At 43.4% G+C, this 21286-nt stretch overlaps 1 protein-coding gene across 1 annotated transcript; it reads left to right on the plus strand.

The window, feature by feature from the left end:
* Positions 1–363: 363 nt before the first annotated feature.
* GRPR (gastrin releasing peptide receptor) lies at positions 364–20544 on the plus strand. Its single transcript, XM_009961940.2, has 3 exons — positions 364–782; positions 16257–16608; positions 20152–20544. The coding sequence occupies exons 1-3, from the start codon at positions 364–366 to the stop codon at positions 20542–20544; spliced, it is 1164 nt and encodes a 387-aa protein (XP_009960242.1).
* The last annotated feature ends 742 nt before the right edge of the window (positions 20545–21286 follow it).

A 21286-nucleotide genomic window follows, 5' to 3' on the forward strand; every position in this document is an offset into this window, starting at 1 on the left:
AGACCTGAAGCTGGGAATTTAACAAGCCTCGATTTTGAAAATGCCTCCCACTTACTGGTCTTTGAATTTGATAAACAGCCTTCCAGAGCTGAGGAATACCTAACGGCGAGACAAGGAAAAGGCAAGTTTCGTGATTCAGACTATGCTAAAAGGTGTTCTCCTTTCACATTATGGAAACAGAGCTGTTGTGCAAGCTGCAGTTGCTTTTTTGGTTTGCTTTGGTCAAGATGTGTCACAAAGGGTATGACTTTTCAACTCTCCTGACTGTTTAAAGCCAGCAAGCAGCAGCAAAATTAAAGCAAGCAATTTGTTTGAAGATTTTCAAAGAAGCAAGCTGTCTCCTGAGAAGAGCAAAGTAGGACAATGGCATCTGGAGAGTGCCTTCTGCTAGACCTAGAAACAGATAACTTCATTCTCTACAACATCTCTTTCAACCAGACTGCAAACCTCTCTCTCCTTGGTGACGAGTGGTTCTACCCAGCGTTCCTCTACGCTATCCCCACGATCTATGGGATCATCATTTTGATAGGCCTTATTGGCAATATCACTTTGATTAAGATTTTCTGTACTGTGAAATCCATGAGAAATGTCCCTAATCTGTTCATCTCTAGTTTGGCTCTGGGAGACCTGCTGCTTTTAGTGACTTGTGTGCCCGTGGATGCCAGCAGGTACCTTGCTGACGAGTGGCTGTTTGGCAGAACTGGATGCAAACTTATCCCCTTCATACAGCTCACCTCTGTAGGGGTGTCAGTCTTCACTCTCACTGCTCTCTCAGCTGACAGGTAAGCTGGCTGCTGTAGCTGTAGCCTCCATAAAATGCACGATTACAGATGCATATTTTCAGGTAACAAGTATGTTTTAAACCTAATGAGGGAAAAAGAACAACTTAAGTTAATTTCTGGTGGTTAACACACCACCTGAGGAGGATGCAGACTCAACACACGATACTTTTTCTAGGCTAAACTAAGTATTTGTGCAGTTTAGGTAATAGTCTAGCTTAATTAAAAGAAAAACGAGAGCAGATCAAGCTAAAGACCAGCGAGAAAATGCCATTAATGCAGCTCTGGTAAAAGATGGCATGTCCGTATTTGCCAAAAAGATAATTGATCCGTATTTCATGAACTGTGAAGGCACTGGAGCAGCAATTTAAAGTGCAGTTAGAAACAATTCTTTCTAGTGGCTTGCTTCCTCAGGGCTAATTACATATGAGGCAATATTTCATGAAGTATGTTCCAAATATTCAAATGAGGATGCCTGAAGCCAGGAATCTCAGTTTGCTATAGGTGCTATATTTCCCTTGATTAAACTGTTTCCTCCTTGTCCAATCAAAACTGATCTGTGCTGTTGGTTCAGAAACTTTGTCTTCCAATAATATTTGGTAAAAATAACATGTAATAGCTATGCTATTTTAAAATATGTGAAAACAAGTTTGACTTTAACAAATGATGTCTTTCTAACAAGCCAGCTCTATTTTAGATTTCTGTGAGGCTTTGGAAAACTGTCTCAGAGCAGTCAGATTTAAATTCAAAAGACGTTTTAATTTGAATGTTGTTTGGAAGGATGAAGCCTACCTTTCTGGAAAGGTTTTATTAGACTGTTGGCTTTTATAGAAACTCCTATGTGCATCAGAGAAGCCAGCATATTTTGTTTCTGATTTGGATGCTTCAGAAAGAGATTAAGGAATGCATTGTCACCATGCTAAAGTTATAAAATCTCACAGGAGTACTAGGATTTCCAATGAGAAAAACTTTTTGTTTTGTTTTGCTCAGAAAAGACCTGGGGCTTGTATTTCTTGATCACAAAGAAATGAAACTACGTTTGCTTATATAGTCCCTTGCATGCTCTCTGTCTCTCCTTCTAACCTACTTTGAAACATTGGACTATTTTTGTTCAGTTTTCAAGGTAGTTCACACACATATTTCAATATACAGTATGTGGTCTGAATGAAAGCAGATGAGTCCGTAGTGTTTCAGAGACAGGCGAGTCAATATGTTAATTCCTCCATGTTGGTGTATGCATAAAAATAGCACTGTCTGCCCCGATAGCAGATGACAAACAGACCTACGTGTAGACAAAAGTCTTCAAGCAATTTGCTCTAAAAGTGTTGGGGAAATAGGAAAACTGCACAAATCCCCTAGTAAAGGACCACCTACACTTTTACTCCTGAGAGTAGGAGTAAAAACACTCCAGTATTTCTGTATATCTGAATGGTAACCTACCTGCTTGCTCTGAAGAAAATGTTAAGAAAATAATGAGTACTTCTCCAGGAAACTCATCTTTCCAAAGCTGTAATGTAAGTTGTTTTAAGGGATGTCAGGAAAAGCAAAATGCATCATAAAGAAGATTATGTTAGGGAGATTTGTTGCTATCTGATCATGTGCCACATAAAATAAACACCGCAAATGCTTTTAGTGAGCAGCACATCAATAGCATTTTTTGCAGGAAATGAGCAAACAGGACAGAAAACAGCAGCTGTGGAAAGCTTGGGGTTTGGTGACTTTAAATTCTGAACTTCAACTTTGTCTGGATTCTGTTAACCATCATGCTGCATTGGTGATCAAACATTATCACACTTTTCAATGCCACTTGGCTTAAGGGAGACAGGTATGCATGTGGAAGAAGACTTCATGGTCCCATTTCCATGATACTGCATGAAGGATGAATGGCAGCTCAGCCCCGCAGGAAAACACCTGCAGAAGACAGGGGCATAGTGGTGAGACCAGGGTAACATGAGGACTCAGGAGTCCAGCAGGTAACACTGCTCAGGCATGGCTCATCTCATTTGTCTTTTGCTGTCTGAGATGAGGAGCCACTCCACGATAGTCAGCAAGGTTTCCCCTAGTCCATGGAAACAGATGCTTCCAGAGGAGACAGGATAAATCACCATGTCAGAATACCTATCTCTGTCCTTGGGTATAGAGGAAGCCTTGCTGTTCAGCACAGATTAGATGCTCATATTTGAGACGGCTAATGTTCAGTGATGTGAACCTTACCTGAGATGCTCACATGAGGCATGTGAATGTCCCTGTTCTCATGAATCAGAACCGTACACCATGGGAGAGAAAAAACCTCCTAAAACATCTGCTGTGAATAGCGTCACATGGCACTGTCTCCAAGGAAGAGGAGACTTGTCAGTGAGCTACAGAACTTTTGTCTATAATTCATCTTCTGCAAAAGAATTATTCTAACAATAACCCCCCTCAGTTCCAGTGTCCTTCCATTGACAAAAACAAGTGGGAACAACTGCTGGCTTTACTGAAGGTATCATGGTGATGCCTAGAGAGACCTGGCATCACATGTGTCTGAAAACTGTGTAAAGAAAAGCCTTACGGAGTGATACAACAGGATCATTTCCAAAGATGTGACCATTGAAACACAAGATGAAGGGCAGTGAGTAGGTATGATGGGCAGATACAGTATGTGAGAGAGTGGTGAGACACACACGCTACATGTTATAACAATTGTACAAATCACCTCGGTTGCTTTGGATCATCTTCTGAAAACGAGGGGCCCAATTTTAATAAATTTATGCACAGCCCACATAATGGGCGCAAAAGTATACCTTCCCAAGGTACACTTTTATTATTGCCATTTGCACTTTCCCATGTGTTAGACAGCATTAATAATACCAAATCTATCATCTGCTAGTGGCTGCAAACACTCAGCGAAGTGCCAGCCTCCAACACAGAGCACCTAAAGCTGCTCAGTGGTTTGACCTGGCAAGACTGAGTGGTTGCCCAACAGACTGGCTGCTCACTTGCAAACTTTTCTCGAGGAGAAACAGAGGGACAAACAGCCGGTCTCAGCTTTTCCTGCAGTGGGAGCCTCCCAGCCTGCAAGGTGCTCTGCGTGCATATGGGTGCAGACAAGCACACCTGCACACGTTTGGTTAGGTAGGGCATAGCCAAAGGAACCCCCCGGTGCTTAGGCCGGCTCTGTGTACAATCATGGCATCGCATCAGGGTAAAGTTAAATTATTTGGGCGAGTGTATGAGAAAGGGCAAAAAAGAGTTAACAATATTAGAAATGTTTTTGCTGTGGGACTGCTCTGCTGGCTGCAGGGTGCTCGCACCTGCCTAGCTGCAGTTGCAGGAGCAGTGGGAGCTGTCGCTGAGACCTGTTTTCCTGCGACCTTGGCACATTTGCGGAGCAGCCAGGACAGAGTTAAGGCCTGTGGTGTGCTTGCAGCCACCCTCCATAAGCGATAAGGTGCCAGGGCTAGAGTATACAAGAGCAAGGAAACAAGCAGTTGATGTGTGTGCATGTGTGGTTGTGTATTTTAGAAGGGCCATAAATGGGGTTGGCAGGGGAAGGGCATCTGTCTGCCCTGATGCTCTGCTCTGTCAAGGCAGCCAATTTCTTCAGCTGCTGCTCAGCTCATTCCGGCAAAGAGGGAGTTTGGGTTTGCCTGCCAGCCCGCCCTCCTCCTCCTTGGTGCAAGGGGAAGGCGTACAGAGGTGCCTGTGAGAGCACACCCGGGCTGCTAGCCCAAGCAGAAAAGCCAAGGCTGGCTCAGCAAGTGTCAGAAAATTAAGGAAAATCTTTGCGCAGTGAGAGGAAAAGCAGCCCATTTAATTGCCCTTGTCATGGGAGATGTCTTTATTTAATTGACTGTTTCTCCCATGACTGACAGGGTTTATACATTTGCATTTGAATTACCGAAGCTGTCAGGCACTGATCATACTTTCCCACTGTTTTGCTGACATAGTAAAAAAATCGAAATGCCCTGGTGCTCATGCAGTGAAGCCTTCCTGAAGTAATGCTGTTTTTACAAGCACACAGCAGAGTAAGTGAAAGCGTAATTGCTGTTTACAAGTAGCATCTTTACTTTAAGCACCTTGGATTATCTGGATTTTAGCTGGAAAACTGCAGCCACGCCTGCCAGCCAGAGCTGCCTGCTGGCTGGTGGTGGAAGGGAGTGACAGTGTCATGAGACACGTGGGGTGACATTAGGCACATTAGGTGGCTTACCTTGGCAAGGCCAGCTGCAGGTAGCAGGAATTGCAGTCATGTGGGAGACCTGAAATGAGTATGTTAGTTTTGGAAATATCGACCTTAGTGCTTGGGTGCAGGGATGGATTCAGGGATGCTGCGGTGCTTCCAGCTGCGCTGGGTCACTTGCAGTGGGTCACAGCCACAACTTTTGACGTTCGTCTGAATTCGTATGACTGAAATAAAAACTTCAAGCAACCCTCTGTCCCAAAAAAGCAGTGGTGGAAGGAAAGAAACAAATCCAGAATTTCTAGAAAGACACTTTTGAATATGCAAAAATCTTTGTTTAGTGGACTCATCTCTGCTGTGATTTGGATGTCTTCAGCCCCTACTATTAATATTATGTACAATATCAGAGGAGGAGGAGTATCTACATGTCAGTTCATTTGTTTTATTTTACAATCACTGGATTATGTCTCCACAAGAGGATTAAGGAAAGTGTGTGACCCTAAAATAAAGCCAAACTGGGTTTCCATTGGGTTGATTTACAGAGCAACACCTTTCTTTTTAATACCATCTGTTGTAAAGTGTCATAGTGATTATGAATTTATTCTGAGCAGTCTAGTCACAGCATTCATGAAATCCTTTCAGGTCACTAAGGCACTATTTTGGAGCAATTTACTTGTGCTGTAATTTACTGTTCAGCCTTGGGAAGGTTTTGAGAAGGTTACAGAGAAAGCCGCTCTCTGAACTACCAAGACAGCCTCTAATCTGGTTGATGCGAGTTGGCGGAATGATAGCCCCATGTGTACATTTTGAATCCACTGACGTGATCTCAGCCAGAACACTGGTCCCTCCAAGCCAGGGAAGAAAACCAGAGGGGCTTTGGACCCCAGCCCAAAGCCCCTCCATCTGAAGTACCAGGCAGCCCCTCCTCAACCCTTGGTGCTTGCACGGTGTCCATGCCGCTGCTATCCTGTGCTGATGGCACAGGGTACATGCAAAGAAAGATACACATATCGTATCACTTTCAGCTGATGTACAAAGTCTTAGATCCTGTGTTGCTGGCCACTGTGTCGATATAATATAAACACTCTTAACACCCTTGGTTTTAGCTCTTATTTCCTCAGCAACTGCATCCATCTGCACCAAGAGAAACAGATCAAACAGCACAAACTTTCTGAATATCTTGATTACCCGGAGCAGATGGCCAAAACATAATAGATGCACTTCTACAACCAGGAACATTAGAGCTCCTGTTTATGTCAGTGGGACCGGTGTGCAAATCTGAGGTTAGAGTCGGTGCTAATGTGCTGGAGACTGTCAATATTTAAGCAATCAAAAGGAAGAAATGTTGGATTACCTATTGTTTACATTTCAGTAAAACATAAAAACCCCAATCAGTTGTCATGGTCTCATGGTACGAGGTGTTGTACACACCATTAATAAGGAGGGCGACTGGCCACGGAGAATTTGCTGGCTGTGTGTCAAACTGAACATGGTGGGCTGGGACATCAGCATCGCTGCAGGGAGATGAGCTCATGGTGGTCCCATTGGCTTATGTGTTACTACTTGGTGTTCAGATGTGGACAACAGCCTGGCTGAGAAGACTAGAAAGGAGTTGAGCTGAAAAGGGAGAAGCAGGCACAGCCTGTCCTGTATATGCGGTGAAACATCCAGGAGCTCCTTTGCTTACAGACAGCCCTTGCAATAATCTGTTTTCCTTTTATTTTGAAAAGAGATTCCTCTGCTAGCCCTGCAAAGTCCCCTCACCTTATTCCTCACCAGTTCTGCACCCAAGTGCCTACCTCACCCCATACTATGTGGGACACCAGGGGCCAAAAGATCCTGTCCAAGCTCTTGCCCGTAGCTGGCTCTTCAGTTCCCCCACATGCTGCCTGCTGTGTACAACCTCAGGTGGATCAGGGGATTTTGGTGTCCAGAAGACCATCCTGTGCCTTGGGGCAGAAAACAAGGACAGCGCCTGGGCCTGTTGCAGTGCTGAGGCACCAGAAGCCATTCTAGTGGCAAGCCAATTGCTATGTTGTAGAGAAAGGCAGAAGGCTGGAGTCCCTTCCAGAAGACTCCCTGCCTGACATCAGGCTATTGATCAGTTTAACCTGACTGCAGAAGACTGTGGAGCATCAAAGGGAGAAGTGTTGTCAGAAGTCTCTCCATCCTGTCCTTACCTGCCGTCCAGCTACAGCCAGTCTCTGCAGCTCTGTGGGAAGGTGTGACAGAAACAGTTCCATGACACCCTGTGAGGAAAACATGTTTCTTCACACCGGCAGACAGCCCTGAAACATGAGATGTAGACATGGGCAGTCAAACGACCTGGGTGAACCAGAGATGGAGATGCTGGACTAGCACTGACAGTTCAGCAGCATTTTTTTCCCGCACCCGTGCACAGAGGCTGCTGAATATCTCATAGGATTTGGATTAAAACAGATTTTTTCAGTGACACTAAGCAACTTTCTGAGTATTCAGACTAAAGGTGCACATACCACCCTGTACCCTTCATGGGTCTCCGGCATCCAGTCATCTTCACTGCTTAGAACTTCTGCGATATTTCCAATAAAAATTCTTCTGACATCTAACCACTGCAAATAATCTAATAGGATAATCGAAAGGGTGATTTCAACCTGGAGAAGAGAAGGCTCCAGGGAGACCTTATTGAGGCCTTTCGGTACTTAAAGGGGGCTTATAAGAAAGACAGAGAGGGACTTTTTACCAAGGCCTGTAGTGACAGGACAAGGGGCAATGGTTCTAAACTGAAAGAAGAGGGTAGTTTAGGTTGGGCATAAGGACGAAATCTTTTACGATGAGAGTGGTGAGACACTGGAACAGCTCCCATAGAAGTTCTGGATGCCCCATCATCAGAAGTGTTCAAGGTCAGACTGGACGGGGCTCTGAGCAACCTGATCTAGTTGAAGATGTCCCTGCTCACTGCAGGGGGGTCGGACTAGATGGCCTTTAAAGGTCCCTTCCAACCCAAAGCATTCTTGATTCTATGATAAGAGCAGTCAAGGATAGCACTGGATTGTTCAGCCCCAACATGCAACTGGAAGTTCATATGAAGGTAATAGTCTCTTATGACACCTATGTTTACTGAAGCCACAGAAAGGACTTAATCATCATATAACTGACTTTATACTAGCTAGCTCAGATACTGATTGCACTAAAGCCATGACGTGGTGAGAATGGGATAGGATATCTTATTTTGTCAGGTGCAGAAGAGGTGCTCCAACGTCTTATCTTGGTTTCCTCTTTCCTTGAATGATCCCTGGTTTTTTGGCATAATCTGCTCACTTGGGTCCTAGATATACTATTTTATTCCTGGCTGAGTTAAAGTGGCTTCTGTTAGACTATGGCCATTTATCCCAATGACTCTACAATACATTACGGTCTGGCCAGCTCCTGTGTCATCTGCAAACTTTCCCAGCAAAGGTTTTATAGCCTGTTCAAGACAGCTGATATACCCTGCAGCTAGAGCAGGTTCTCAGGACCCAGGCTAGAAATGGCTCCACACACTGCTACCTTTACTGCTTTATGCTTTACTGGCATGTTTGAGGACCTGCTGGGGAGGCCATGGGGCTCAGGGTCCCCACCTGGAACGGCCCCCTCCTCCCAGTCCAGGACTGCTAATTTTAACCTTTGTCCCGTGGGAGGGGGGCAGGGATTGCATGGTCATGGATAGGGGAGGGAGGACCACACGTGCCCTGGCACACATGGGTGCATATCTACATGCACGCTCACCCATGCCAATGTGCCCATGCAGGCTGCACCTCCCTTGTATGCCAGCATGACCCACACCCTTTTTACATCACCTATAATGTTGTGACAATATAAAAATATAAATAAATAATATTAAAAAAAATACTAAATCTGCCGTGCATTAGACAAGACAGACTTATATTAATTATCATCTGTGGGATTATCCTCTCCGTTATTCTATCTACAGCTGACCTTGGGGGAAACCCAAATACTTGCAGTTTTCTTGGTCACACCTTCCAGCTTTCTGAGCTTCACAACTTTGCATCTAGTCCTCCACTTGTGGGGAATTTCTCCACTTTTTTAGGATTTGTAAAAAGAATAAGACCTCAGATGGTTCCTTTAATACTCGTAGGTGTAAATTAATCAGGCCTGCTGGTGTGAAAAGTGGTTTGTTTTAGCAGATGTTGGCACACATCTTCTCTTATACAGCTGATAAGTTTTCTGCTGCCTCTATAACACTGCACACATGGTATAGATAACTCTTCCACATTTGGTCTTGAAGACATATATCTAGCCATTGCTTTTCACCTTGTCTCATCATTGTTCATATCTTCACCATTTATGTGTATGCCTGACTTACTGAATTTTTTTACATATGTGTATGCCATTGACAGCCCTGGAGACTTGGGCTGAGGCAGCAAAGCATTGGATGGAAATCATCACCAGGACTTGCTCCTTCCCATGTCTGGTGGCCTGGTTGCCAGCACCAGCCCTCCCAGCTCTGCTCTGGACGCACACCACATTGCAACCCCAGCACCTGCCAGCTGCTCCATCGGCATGTGATCTGGTGCCACATGGCATGAGCAGGCACATCTCTCTGACTGTACTGGTTGCTGAGCATGTAGAAATGCACACAGCAATTAGCTGGTCCTGAGGAGCTGGGGCATTGGCTGTCTGTGGGAACTTGCTGGTTTTGAAGTCAAAGGATATTTTAAAATTAATGAGTGCCCCCCCTCCTTCAGCCAGCAGATCTCACATCCGTTTGCAAGGACTGTGACAAACTGCAAGGCTGGCCCCATTGAAATCTTTCGCTTGAATCAGGGTTTCATTCAGAGACTTGGCTGAAGATCATCTACAGGGAATAAATACCCTGAGTGCAAAGAGGATCTTTCTAATAAGGAAAGCATCTTCCATGGGACAGCCACTATTTCCTGCAGTAACCTTTACATCCATTGTTTTCCGTATGTATAGTTAATTTCTGAAATATTTTATGCTCTGGATGGTCATAATTAGGAATAGCACATTCACTATCAAATGGTTCCTGTTTAAGCTCTCCTTCCCCAATGTGTAGTGCAGTACAATGATCTCTAAAACACTCTGTCTCAATTTTGACCTTAGTCACTCCTGGACTGAAATTTCCATTTGTCCAGATTCCAAGATGATGTAACAGTATGCAGGTATACAGACTGAAATTTGAACACACTCCTCAAAAAGTGAGAACTATGCCACTTCCATCAATCCCTCCTTTTTCCTTTCATTTAAATGTTCATTAATTAAAAGAGAGAAAAAGTAAGCAGTACCTGCCAATGTATGTAAGACTAGCCCATTAGAGATGTCTTTGTGCCCATATCCAATTCACTTAAGATTTTAATAACAGATGTTCACCCAAGAATCATGCATAATAATGATAATCTTAACTAAGTATGCGGAAAGCAAATAGACCCAGAATAGATTGTTGGAGTGTGTTGATGGGTTAGACAGTCTAGCAATTTTGTGGATTTGAATTGTCTTCAGAGCTATAAATATTCATAACATTCATGATGGAAACAATAAAGCAAGTTTGGGGCATTGCATTTCTCATAAATTTCTTCAGATATTTAGTAAGACATTTTCTTTGCTTTCCAAGTGGAGCTTCACAATCAACAAGGTTCCATGTGCTTCATTTATGCAGTTTTTGCATAGCGTCAACTTTTCCTCTGTTGCTTGAAGCTTTTTTGCATGGTAATTGAGCCATTCCTTCGTATTATGTGGGCAAAACAATAATGTGATACTAGTAGAACATAATTACAAAATTTTAATGAGAAGATTTTTATTCAGTCTATTCATGGGCCAAGACCAGATCAATGTGTGTGCGTTAAGCTTGCAAAGGGGAACAGATAACAGAGGATCAGAGGAACTATGGGTTGCACATCTTTTCTCTCTCTTTCAGCTACAGGTGGGAACAGAAGAAATATGTGGACATGCTGACTGAGAGGCAGTTCTTTCATCATTACAATAGGAAGTGTAGCAATTTCAGGAACTCATTTTCTAGAGCTGGGAAGAACTCAGCGTTTTCACTTCATGGCAATTTACATGACTATTTTTGTAAGACATTAGTCCATTCCAACTAATCCCTGCTTTTTTTATTTAACCTTCAGGTTCACATTAGCCCAACATTTCAAAATAGAGCTCAGTTTAAACAGATTCAAAAGTTTGTAAGTGCATTTCTCACTTCAGGGAAAAACAGAAAGTGGCAATATGGCAAATCTTTCTATCAGCCTGATGCAGTGTAAACAGTGGGGCTGGTAATGAAGCAAGGGTGGGCAAGCCTTCTGAAATTCTGATTGAACAGGTTTTAACACAGTTGTTTTTTTAAACTGTTACAGAAGTTCAGGAATGGGGCCTAGGATCTTTTTATGTAAACACTGTAGGACATAGTAATGCGTGATACTATTTGGAGGAAACTTTCCTTGAAACTGAAGGTCTCCGCAAATTCATTTTGGAGGGCAGTGTTCCATTTCCCTGTAGGAAGGATGGAGAGGATTTTTTTTCTCTTCTTGCATTCCTTGCAAGCATGAGGTTCAGCTGAAGGAAGACAAGCATGCTTGGAAGAACCACGATAAGAAAAGGGCAGTACTTTGTGGCAGAGCTTCTTTCAGACATTTTTTCTTGCTACCCTCCTAGTGCTGAAAAAAGTGAGGAAGAAAGAGTTATGGAAGCAACTTAGTGCCTCTTATTAAGTCAGATTCAATAGATGAGAGATGTAATGGCTGGCATATAGCTGCTGTATAATCCTTGCTGTCGTGTTCGGTCACCAGGAACATCTCTGACAGCCACCTACCTGTGTGACCAGTTGCCTTTACTGCCGTGAGGGAGGGATGTTTCTTTCCCCTTGCCACTGGCAGCAACTGCAGTTTTTACAGGGGAGACAAATTATTTCGGCTGAGATTAAGTTCTACTGACCTACCACTTGTAAAAATGCTGCAGAAGGTGATATCTCCCAGCTTAAAAAAGCCTGTCTCTTTTTTCACAACCCATACCTACCAGTTATACAATGGGGGCTGTTGTATGGGCCACCTGTATTAGCTTCAATTCCTGACGTAAGGGAAAGGGGAAAGGCATTAATACAAAGTGATCATAAAAGAGGAAAGCAAGCTAAGGCTGCCTACAGCATAGCTTTCCCATACAGCATGAAGTTATCTCCCTAAAAACACCAAAAACCAGACAGTGAGACATATGGACAAATGAATTTAAAATCCAAGGGAAACATCTGATTTTCCTCCCATGCTTTACTTGTTTTAATTTTATTTTTGTGGATGTCGTAACAGGCATAAGTACGTGGATGAAGGTGACAGGAAAAAAACATGAGGGATGCGCTGAAGCTGCAGCCTTAGAGATAAGGTCCTTTCTTCCCCAATGTGAGAGCAAAATTGCAACCCTTCATATCTCTATGCTTAGGAATGTATAGGCAATATGTCTTTGAGGGCAAAGTCTGTTCATACTTCAGCTGTGCATTTTCTTGGCTCAGCTGAGGAGCACAAAGATGGCTAAAATATTTTGCACCAGCAGAGAAACTGCATCTAAGAGACTTTGTTATCCCTTTGGGGCCTTATTTTTATCTGTGTCTTTGGAAAGTGTATTTGTAACTGTCTTTTTCATTATAAAGCTACCTCTGTGTTTATATTTGAAGTTGTGGCTTTGGGGCTAAGTGTACGGTATTAACCAATGTTTGCATAGTCAAAGTTTTAGAGTACATTAGTGGTGTTATCGTTCATTACATTAACACAAGGATAATGGCACAGTTTTCCAGTCTCCCTGGCATATTAACCTCAGTGGGAAAAGTATTTACCACAGAAGAACGTTGTGTGTGTCACATTTTAGTGGTTTATGGTCATTTCAGTAGTTTTGGTTGTGAGAAACAATTATTCAGTTAGCACAACAGAGATCCTAAGAGACATATAAGACATTTTCCAGGATTCAAGGGGGGCTCCTAGCAATCCCCAATGAATTTTGGGGATTAGCTTGAGAAGTAATCCTGGATTATATGTCATTGAATTCTGGCATTCTGGGTTGAAGCAACTCTCTCACCAGGCTCCTCTTGGAGGCCTGGAGACTGACCTGGAGAAAAGGGATGGCACCATGAGTCACCATGGCTGGTGGAGGGGAGGATTGCCCTACAGGATGAATCCTCACGGTGCCTTATGAACTGTGATTATATTAATTGCACTTAAGATAGCCCCATGTGTAATTTCTTTGTACGAGCTTCTTTGAACAAGACTGCAAGACACAGAGATCACTGGCATCCATCCTGGCCAGAAGGTCATTGGTAGCTGCTGTGCATGAGGCAGGTTGCTGCTTCACAAGTGCAGTGGGAACAAAGAAGTTCAAAGACTGGGGAGTAGTAAAGGTCAGCGTCTCTTTCATATTTCCTAGCAGATTGTCAACCCCATCATTTTCATCTGGGCCGTTTGACAACTGGAGAGAGACTGGAGTTGACACAAGTTCTTGACTGTACCATTTTTTATTCAACTGAATCTTCAGAAGGCATATTTTTCTTTTTAAGTTTTGGCCTTTGTTGTAGGGCATGAATCATAACTGTTTTTTAATCTTTTTCAAAAATGTCTTTAAATGTGGGTTGGGAAAGGAGTTCAGCTGAAAAAAAGTTATATCGAACAATAATTGGAGAGACTGAATGTGAGAGCAAGCAGAGGAGATAAATCCAGGGCCATGTCCGAATCTACTGTGGACAAGCTGAGCATGCAATCTGCCACATACCCTCTGAGCCCGTGTTTCTGCACAGATTGAAAATAATGCTGTTGTAAGACCTTTGCATGGGGTCTCACTCAGCTGTCCACCTCAGTCCATGGCTCTGCTGAGGTATATAGGCTTATTCATCAACATCCCCTTCAAAGTGGATTGAATTATTCAAATGCTGGATGTTAAATATGGAAAGTTATGTCCCTCAGTCTAACTCATTGAAAAAGAAGTTGTGCAGGACAAAGCTGTGGAAAGCTTGAAATAACATTTGACACACAAGCTAGAAATGTAGATGCTGAAAAGCAGGATCAGCTGCTGCTCAAATCCAGTATACCTTGCTGAAGTTCTTAAGAAATACCAAATAAATTTCTGTCAGGAAAGTGGTATGGAAAAGTAAAGGAGTGAAGGAGTTTCTGAGCCCCACTCAGAAACCAGCCAGGAGGTGCAGCTTTTTCACTCCCTGAGCACTGACAATGTTCTAGTGCTCTCCCAGCCCAAGCCCCAGCCTGGGGGTCCAATCACTCGTGTGTGCCCCCCCATGCCCTTACACAGAGCAGCCCCAGCAGCCGCTGTCCTGAACCCAAGCTGGTGTGAGAAAGTAGAGCTGCTGAGACACAAGCTGGGGAGAGACCCATCAACACATGAGCAAGGCGGCTGGAAACGGAGACTCCCACCAGATCAATACTGATCAATTAGATATTAGTACTCATAGGATAACATAGATTACCAAAGAGTTCTGAGTAAGTTAGCCCACCATCAAATAAGTCGTGCAGATTGTCAGAAAAATAATTCGATTCAATTGTCAGGCCCTTAAGAATATATCTTCTTGTGTTCCGACTTCTGAGAACTTACATTTTCAAAACCTTTTTCCAACTTTGTTTTTTTCTGTTTTATCTTTTTGTGCTTTCAACCTCATGATCTGGGTCTACACTGAACCCCTTGCAAACAAACCATCTCTCAAATCTTCTTTTATCTCTGCTGTAGCAGGCTTTAAATACTAAACTAACTGCCTAATAATCACTGCCAGCATTCCAAGCCATTTCTAATTACATTCTTTGAAAATTATATTGTTTGGAAATGCCATCTCTAATTAAAATGTACTTATGTCTTAAAACGGATTCATTTTCTGACTCTTCCTACTCTATTACTGCTAATAAAAATAAAACAGAATCACTCATTTTCCGTATTTTTCAATTCATTCATGTTACCGGAAATTAATACTGGAAAATATTCTCTCAACTGTCTCTATTATGTAAGAAAATCCCTGAAATAATTACACTAACGTGCCATGTTGATAAGCATACAATAAGAACCTGCTGAAATACCTTTGAATAAACTAGATTTATTAATATCTCGATATGTAATTAATTTCCTTTTGCATTTATCTTCCTTAGGGTTTACTGAAGACGTTCAGTCAGCTACTGTTTCCATCAATAATCTATAACTGATGAATCAGACTATAAATTGAGCTATTTCAGCTACATTGTTGTAGTAAGCTGCCTAGCTCTTCCATTTTATTACTGCAATAATCATAACATCATATTTGTTTAAATGCTGTGGTTTTCTTCACCTGAGATGATGATTTTGCACTGGAAGATTGTGCTCTGTAGTATGACACCACTTAATCCCCAGCTTCAGAATGCAAATTAAAGAGGTGCTAAGCAAGCCTGAAAAGTACTGTGTCTGGCTGCTGCAGCTATATAGCTGGAATAAAGGGAAGCTGGAGAGCTTGGAGAATAAGTGGTTAAACAGAAGACTATTGAGCAAGGTGTTTGCAGTCCATTAACGAAAAAAATAATCCACATATATGATCATGACCCTAAATAATAATTTAAGAAACCTGTAGATATTCCTTCTGAATTACCTTTTTTTCTTCTACTGACTTCCTTAAGCACATATGTGAATCATGATTTACTTGGAGTGGACACTCCTTCCAGAGCAGGGCTCCAGCAGATAGGAAGCTCTTCTATTTTCTGGTCCTCTCATTGCACACATCAGGTTCTAATAAGTTTGCTTCTTTCATTTTCTTGGTTTCTAAAGTATAATTTTCTGAAAGGCTGAAATCATGAAAGACAAAATCGCGAATCAAAAAAAGTCTTCTACATATCTAGCATAGCAAGCAATAATATGTTTTTTCTTCAAGAAAATCCGTTAGCAGCTCTGACTACTTAGCCGGGGTGCATTGAGTTATGGACAGCTGTTAATTGCCATCTACGCTACCAAAAGCTACAACACCAACGCTATTCTGTGAAGCGGTGTAAACTGCTGTATGCTTTTGAAGAGAAGTCTATGATTGCATCTCCTATCTTAATGCTATTTGGACACAGACATATTAATATCAGGCAGCACCATGCTTTGTTGGGTTGATTACAAATTAAATGAAATGAGAATCAGTACACATGAAACTGAATAGATCCATTGCATGTGTCTCTGGTTTAAAATGAGAGATCTATTGAAAACCAGAAAAAAATTCTCAGTCTTGAGTAAAGAAGGATTTTGTTTGTTGGTTTGTTTTTTTTTTTAAATGGAAGGGACGAGCAAGAGAAAAATGCCTGAGTGTTGAGGTCAATAAATTCTTTTTTTTTATTTTTTAGGTATAAAGCTATAGTAAGGCCAATGGAGATCCAAGCATCCCATGCACTGATGAAGATTTGTGTGAGAGCTGCTGTAATCTGGATTGTATCCATGTTGCTTGCCATCCCTGAAGCAGTATTTTCAGATCTGCACCCTTTCCATGACAAAGGGACTAACAAAACCTTCATCAGCTGTGCTCCTTACCCGCATTCTGATGGCCTGCATCCCAAAATTCACTCAATGGCATCATTTCTCATCTTTTATATTATTCCCCTATCTGTCATTTCAGTATATTATTATTTCATTGCTAAGAATTTGATCCGGAGTGCCTACAACATCCCTGTGGAAGGAAACGTGCATGTGAGGAAACAGGTAGAGACTTGACTTTCTTTAAGAATCCACTTTCTCTCTGAATCTGGGAGTAAAGAGTGCACATACAGGGAAGCTTACACTGGGACAGACTGCATGTGTTGTGCTAATGTTAATAGATTGGGTGGGCTAAAAGAATTAAAATGATTGACACAAGCCATATCACAGTGCTAAAGAGTTAAAGCATCTTCTCCTGTTTCTAAGTTCAGAGGCTTTGGCTGGGTGGTTACCATGGCAAACACAGCAGGAAACCATTGCCAAAGCCTGGGAATGTATTGACTAGGATGCAGGCAAAGAGGCAGAGCTGGGGACCTCGTTTGGAGACTGAAGCTGAGGGGTGACACAGCAGAAAATCAAAACTTCTCAAAGTTGCTTTGTCAGAGAGAGGACTTTGGATAAAACCTTGCTCTGCAAAGCAGTCGCTCTTCACACAGAATGAAATGCTGGCTCTGTAATTCAGTCCTCTGGACTGAAAAGCAAATGGGACACAGCAATGGGGGAGTGGAGGTGGGGGAAGCCCCTTCTGCAAGGGCCCCCCAGGGCCCAGGGTACCGGTTGGTCAGGGTGGGAGGTGCACAGCTGCTCTTGGAGAGCAGGCAATGCCTCCTGTGCTCACCACGACCTCAGCTATCCTCTGCTGGTTCTGCACCGTGTTTAGAGATCAGTATAGGCTAGAGAGGGACTCGGGGAGTGGAGACCAGAGAAGGAGAGTGGTGGGCACAGGGTCCCTGGGAAGGAGGACAGAGCAGGACAGTGTGGGATCCTCAGAGGTGCACTGAAGTTACATGTCTTGTCAATGGTGTGATCTCTGCAGTGTGAAGTCTCAAGAGAAAAGGAGTCTTGGCTTCTTCCCTTAAACCCTTTGGTCATTATGACTCTCCTTCTACAAACACCTCTTTTTCTATTGTCTCCAGAGGGGAGTGGTGTTGGACAAAATAACCAGTCCACCTCTTATTTGCCCTCTAGTCAATCTTCTTCTGGTCCAATAGCTGGTAACCTCAGGTTTCACTTCAAGACAGTCTTTATATAAGTAGGCCGTTTTCTGCAGAATAATATAGTCTTTTAATCTTCCCTTTGTACTGTTGAAAGCAGAGCTGCTTCTGTTACTGGCAGTCTTGAGTGTTTTTTTTATAAAACTCCCCAAACCATCCCAATGCAGAGCTCACGGTTGGGCTGGCTCAGCTGGGACCCATGTATTTCAAGTGAGTTTCATGCTCTGGTTGAAAATATGTGGCTGAAAATGTGTGAGTCCTGAACCAAGTGAGGGGATTTACCCAGGATTTGGCCAGCCTAACCGCAGCCTTTCACCTGGAGACTGTTTCTTCTTGTCTTCTCCTTTTGTAAGCAGCTGGAGAGAGAAAAAGTCATCTCCAGCGGGAAATCCAAATCTTGCATGAGCAACTGGGTATTTCAGGTCAGTGCTTAAATTTGAATGCGTCTGCACCTTAGATTGTCCAAGTAAGAAAGCAACAGCATGGTAACTTGTTTCTAAACAACTTATTTACCTTGACATATTTACCTTATTTACCTTACCTATCCTTTCAACTGAGGTGTGCTTCAACCTAAGCTAAACTGACACAAGCCATTCTTCAGCTGAACAGTCCATACAATTACACCCAGCTGACATCTCCACCTTAGGCTGACCTAACGCAATCATCTCACACAGCCATCAGGTGGTAAGGTGAAACAGCAGGGCTGGAAAGATGTGTTTTCTGCCCACTAAATGATGTGCAATCCCTGAAATCCTTATCCTTTTCCCCTTCTGAATGTGCGTAAACCTTTTTCCCCTGCAGGCTATTTTCCTGCTGATTCGATGAGTGTTTTGATTAGTGATGATAAAGTGAGTAGTAAAAGAAGTCCTTTCCCCCTTTGGTTTTGGGGAGAGAGCTCTAGAGAAAGCAAAAGGCCAGGCTGCAGTCTAGCACCATCAGTGCATCATTCCTGTCCTGCAGTGCGTTCAGGAGATATAGGTCTCCATTTGAGATAACTGGTATCGATTTCTTTATTGTGTTCCTTCCTTTCTTTATAGTGCAGATGTGGTCTCAATAGCCCTATATCAAATTAAGGATACATTTTAAAAGAATATATGGTTCAGCCAAGGAGAGCGCTTTCTCAAAGGATTTAATTTTCAGCCCGCTCTCTAGAGACGTTATCATCTGGTACGTGTCAACCCTTCCTAAGCTCAATGGCTGATTTTCAGTTGGTGCCATTAGAGGGGCACAAAATAAAGTCAAAAATGGGCTTGTTAGGCTCTCCTGCCTACTCCCTGCTTGCCGCTGTCCTGAGAAAGAATCAGCCTGTGTGAGCTGCTCAGTTTCTGATTTGTCTGTGCAGCTTGGAAGGGGAGTGAGGATGAGGAATGTCCCAGGAGCCTGGCCAGGCACTGCAGCCACACCAGGGCAGGAGCAAGGGCAGCGGGGCTGGGGGAAGTTTCAGGCCATTCACGTCATACGCGGATACAGGGAGCAGGTGGCAACAAATTCCCTAGAAGTGTCTGGGAAGAGATAGAGGGATTACCAGAGAGGAGAACACTATGAAGCCCTGAAAAGTCAGCAGTGTTAAACTTTACGTGCCTGCAAACTTCTGGCTGTGCAACCTCTCCCAGGGAGCAGTGTGTTTCAGCAGGTCTTTCTGGGCAACTCTGTCTGTACTCCTTTTGGGTGACCTCCGTCTTGGTTCTTGTCTTCCATATGAAGAAAGATGTGTTTTTCAGTGGCATTGTTATCTTAGTGTGCAGCACTGGTGGCCAAAAGGCAAGGTACAGTTCACCTCAGCTCCCCTCAGTTCAGCAATACCTTTGGGTTGACTCCAAGCCTGTACACATAAGTCAAACAGAAGTGTGGCTTGTCTGTGTGAAGGTCATACTGTGTGCTAGCTACGTGGTAAAAGCACAATTCCCCGACAAGCTCAAATTTTGCTAAGGGACATGGTCATCCATCTACTCACCACCTACATCTGCCTTCTCCTCGTGGCCCCAGCTCTTTCAGCTGGAGGGTCCACCAAGTACAGAATTTCCTCTCTCGGTTTCTGTGGCTCCTTCAGCCTCTGAGTGCTGCACTTTGTCCATAGGGGCTGTGAGCTGTTGGCAGCACTTTTGTGTACATATACCACATGGCCCCAAGGCAGAAAGTCCTTCCTCTGGGGTCTGTGAAATATCCCAGACCCCTACCCCATAATAATAACAAGTTAATATATATAAATTACAGATGATTGCCTATATTATAGGTGGATAACTAATACAGGTGTCCACGTGTTTGCTGTCTGAGCTAGGATTTTACTAAGTGACAAGCTATGTTTATCTCTAAACAGGAAAGGAAATACTACTACTTTATGTAATAAATTTTCAGAATTACTTGTTTTAGGGGAAGGGGCTTGAGGAGAGACAAGGAGGGTTCTTCACTGTGTTCACCTGCAGTCCAGGTTGCCCTTCTCTGACTGTGCCACCTGCCCTACACTCTCCCCAAAACTGCAGCTCTGGGACAAACAGTTAGCTACTGGTCTGAGCCAGGAATAGCTGCTAACCTACATTTCTCTTTCTTCTTCCAGATTGAATCCCGTAAGCGGCTGGCCAGGACAGTACTGGTCTTTGTGTGCCTCTTTGCCTTCTGCTGGCTTCCCACTCACATCATCTACTTATACCGGTCCTACCACTACTCAGAGGTGGACACCTCAGTGCTTCATTTCATTTCCAGCATCTGCGCTCGGATCCTGGCATTCACTAACTCTTGTGTCAACCCGTTTGCTCTCTACTTGCTTAGCAAGAGCTTTCGGAAACAGTTCAACAACCAGCTGTTCTGCTGCAGAGCTCGCCTCCTCATCCGGTCGCAGAGCATGGGCAGGAGCACCACACGAATGACCTCACTCAAGAGCACCAACCATTCCCTAGCCACCTTCAGCCTTATCAATGGCAACCACGTCTGTCACGAAGGCTATGTCTGAAGGGCGCAGTCAGAGACTGCTGCATCACGCGTCTAGCGCGGCTGCTTGGTTTTGTTCTGTGGGGACAGTGAGTAGCGCACATACGCACACACGCATATGCGCCTGTGTGCAAGGAAGTCTGATGTGCTCAGAGAACTCAGAGTAGCTTGAAGTCCCCAACATTTCATCCTGGGCTGAGGTTTAAGCATCCAGCATTTCGTCCTGGGCTGAGGCATCACTGGGCAGCAGATCACTGAGAACCAGCCCACAGGAGCTCCCTGGGAAGCATTGCTTCAGGACCCACTGCTTTTAATAAGAGCAAAGTGAGCATCTTAAGATCAAATCTAGTTTGGCTCTGCAGGTTCTTCATCACTTTCTGCTCAATCCTGAACTCAGGCAGATTTACAGCAGTGACAAAGACCATACCAGGTGCACAACATTTGTCAGAACAGTTGCGTCCGGCAGTTTATGTTATATAATACATTTTGACACCAAAATAAATTCGTTCAAACAACGTAAATACTTTTACAAAGGAGTTCAGTGTAGGTAATTTACAGACTTTTCAAGTATTTATTAATGTTCTGAGTACAGTATTAATTCATGGTATAAAAGATGTCAAGAGTTTACTGGGGCATGTCAGTGGCCCCATCTGAAGTGAGCAGTATCTTGCACCCATCAATGTGAAAGTAGTAATGTGAATAAATGTGAGTTGGAATATGTTTACAGTTTTCAAATGTGTGAGCTTTTGCCATGCTGTAGAGGA

This window comes from Leptosomus discolor, chromosome 1 (genome assembly GCF_034619465.1).
Source record: "Leptosomus discolor isolate bLepDis1 chromosome 1, bLepDis1.hap2, whole genome shotgun sequence".
In the NCBI taxonomy this organism is placed as follows: domain Eukaryota; kingdom Metazoa; phylum Chordata; class Aves; order Leptosomiformes; family Leptosomidae; genus Leptosomus; species Leptosomus discolor.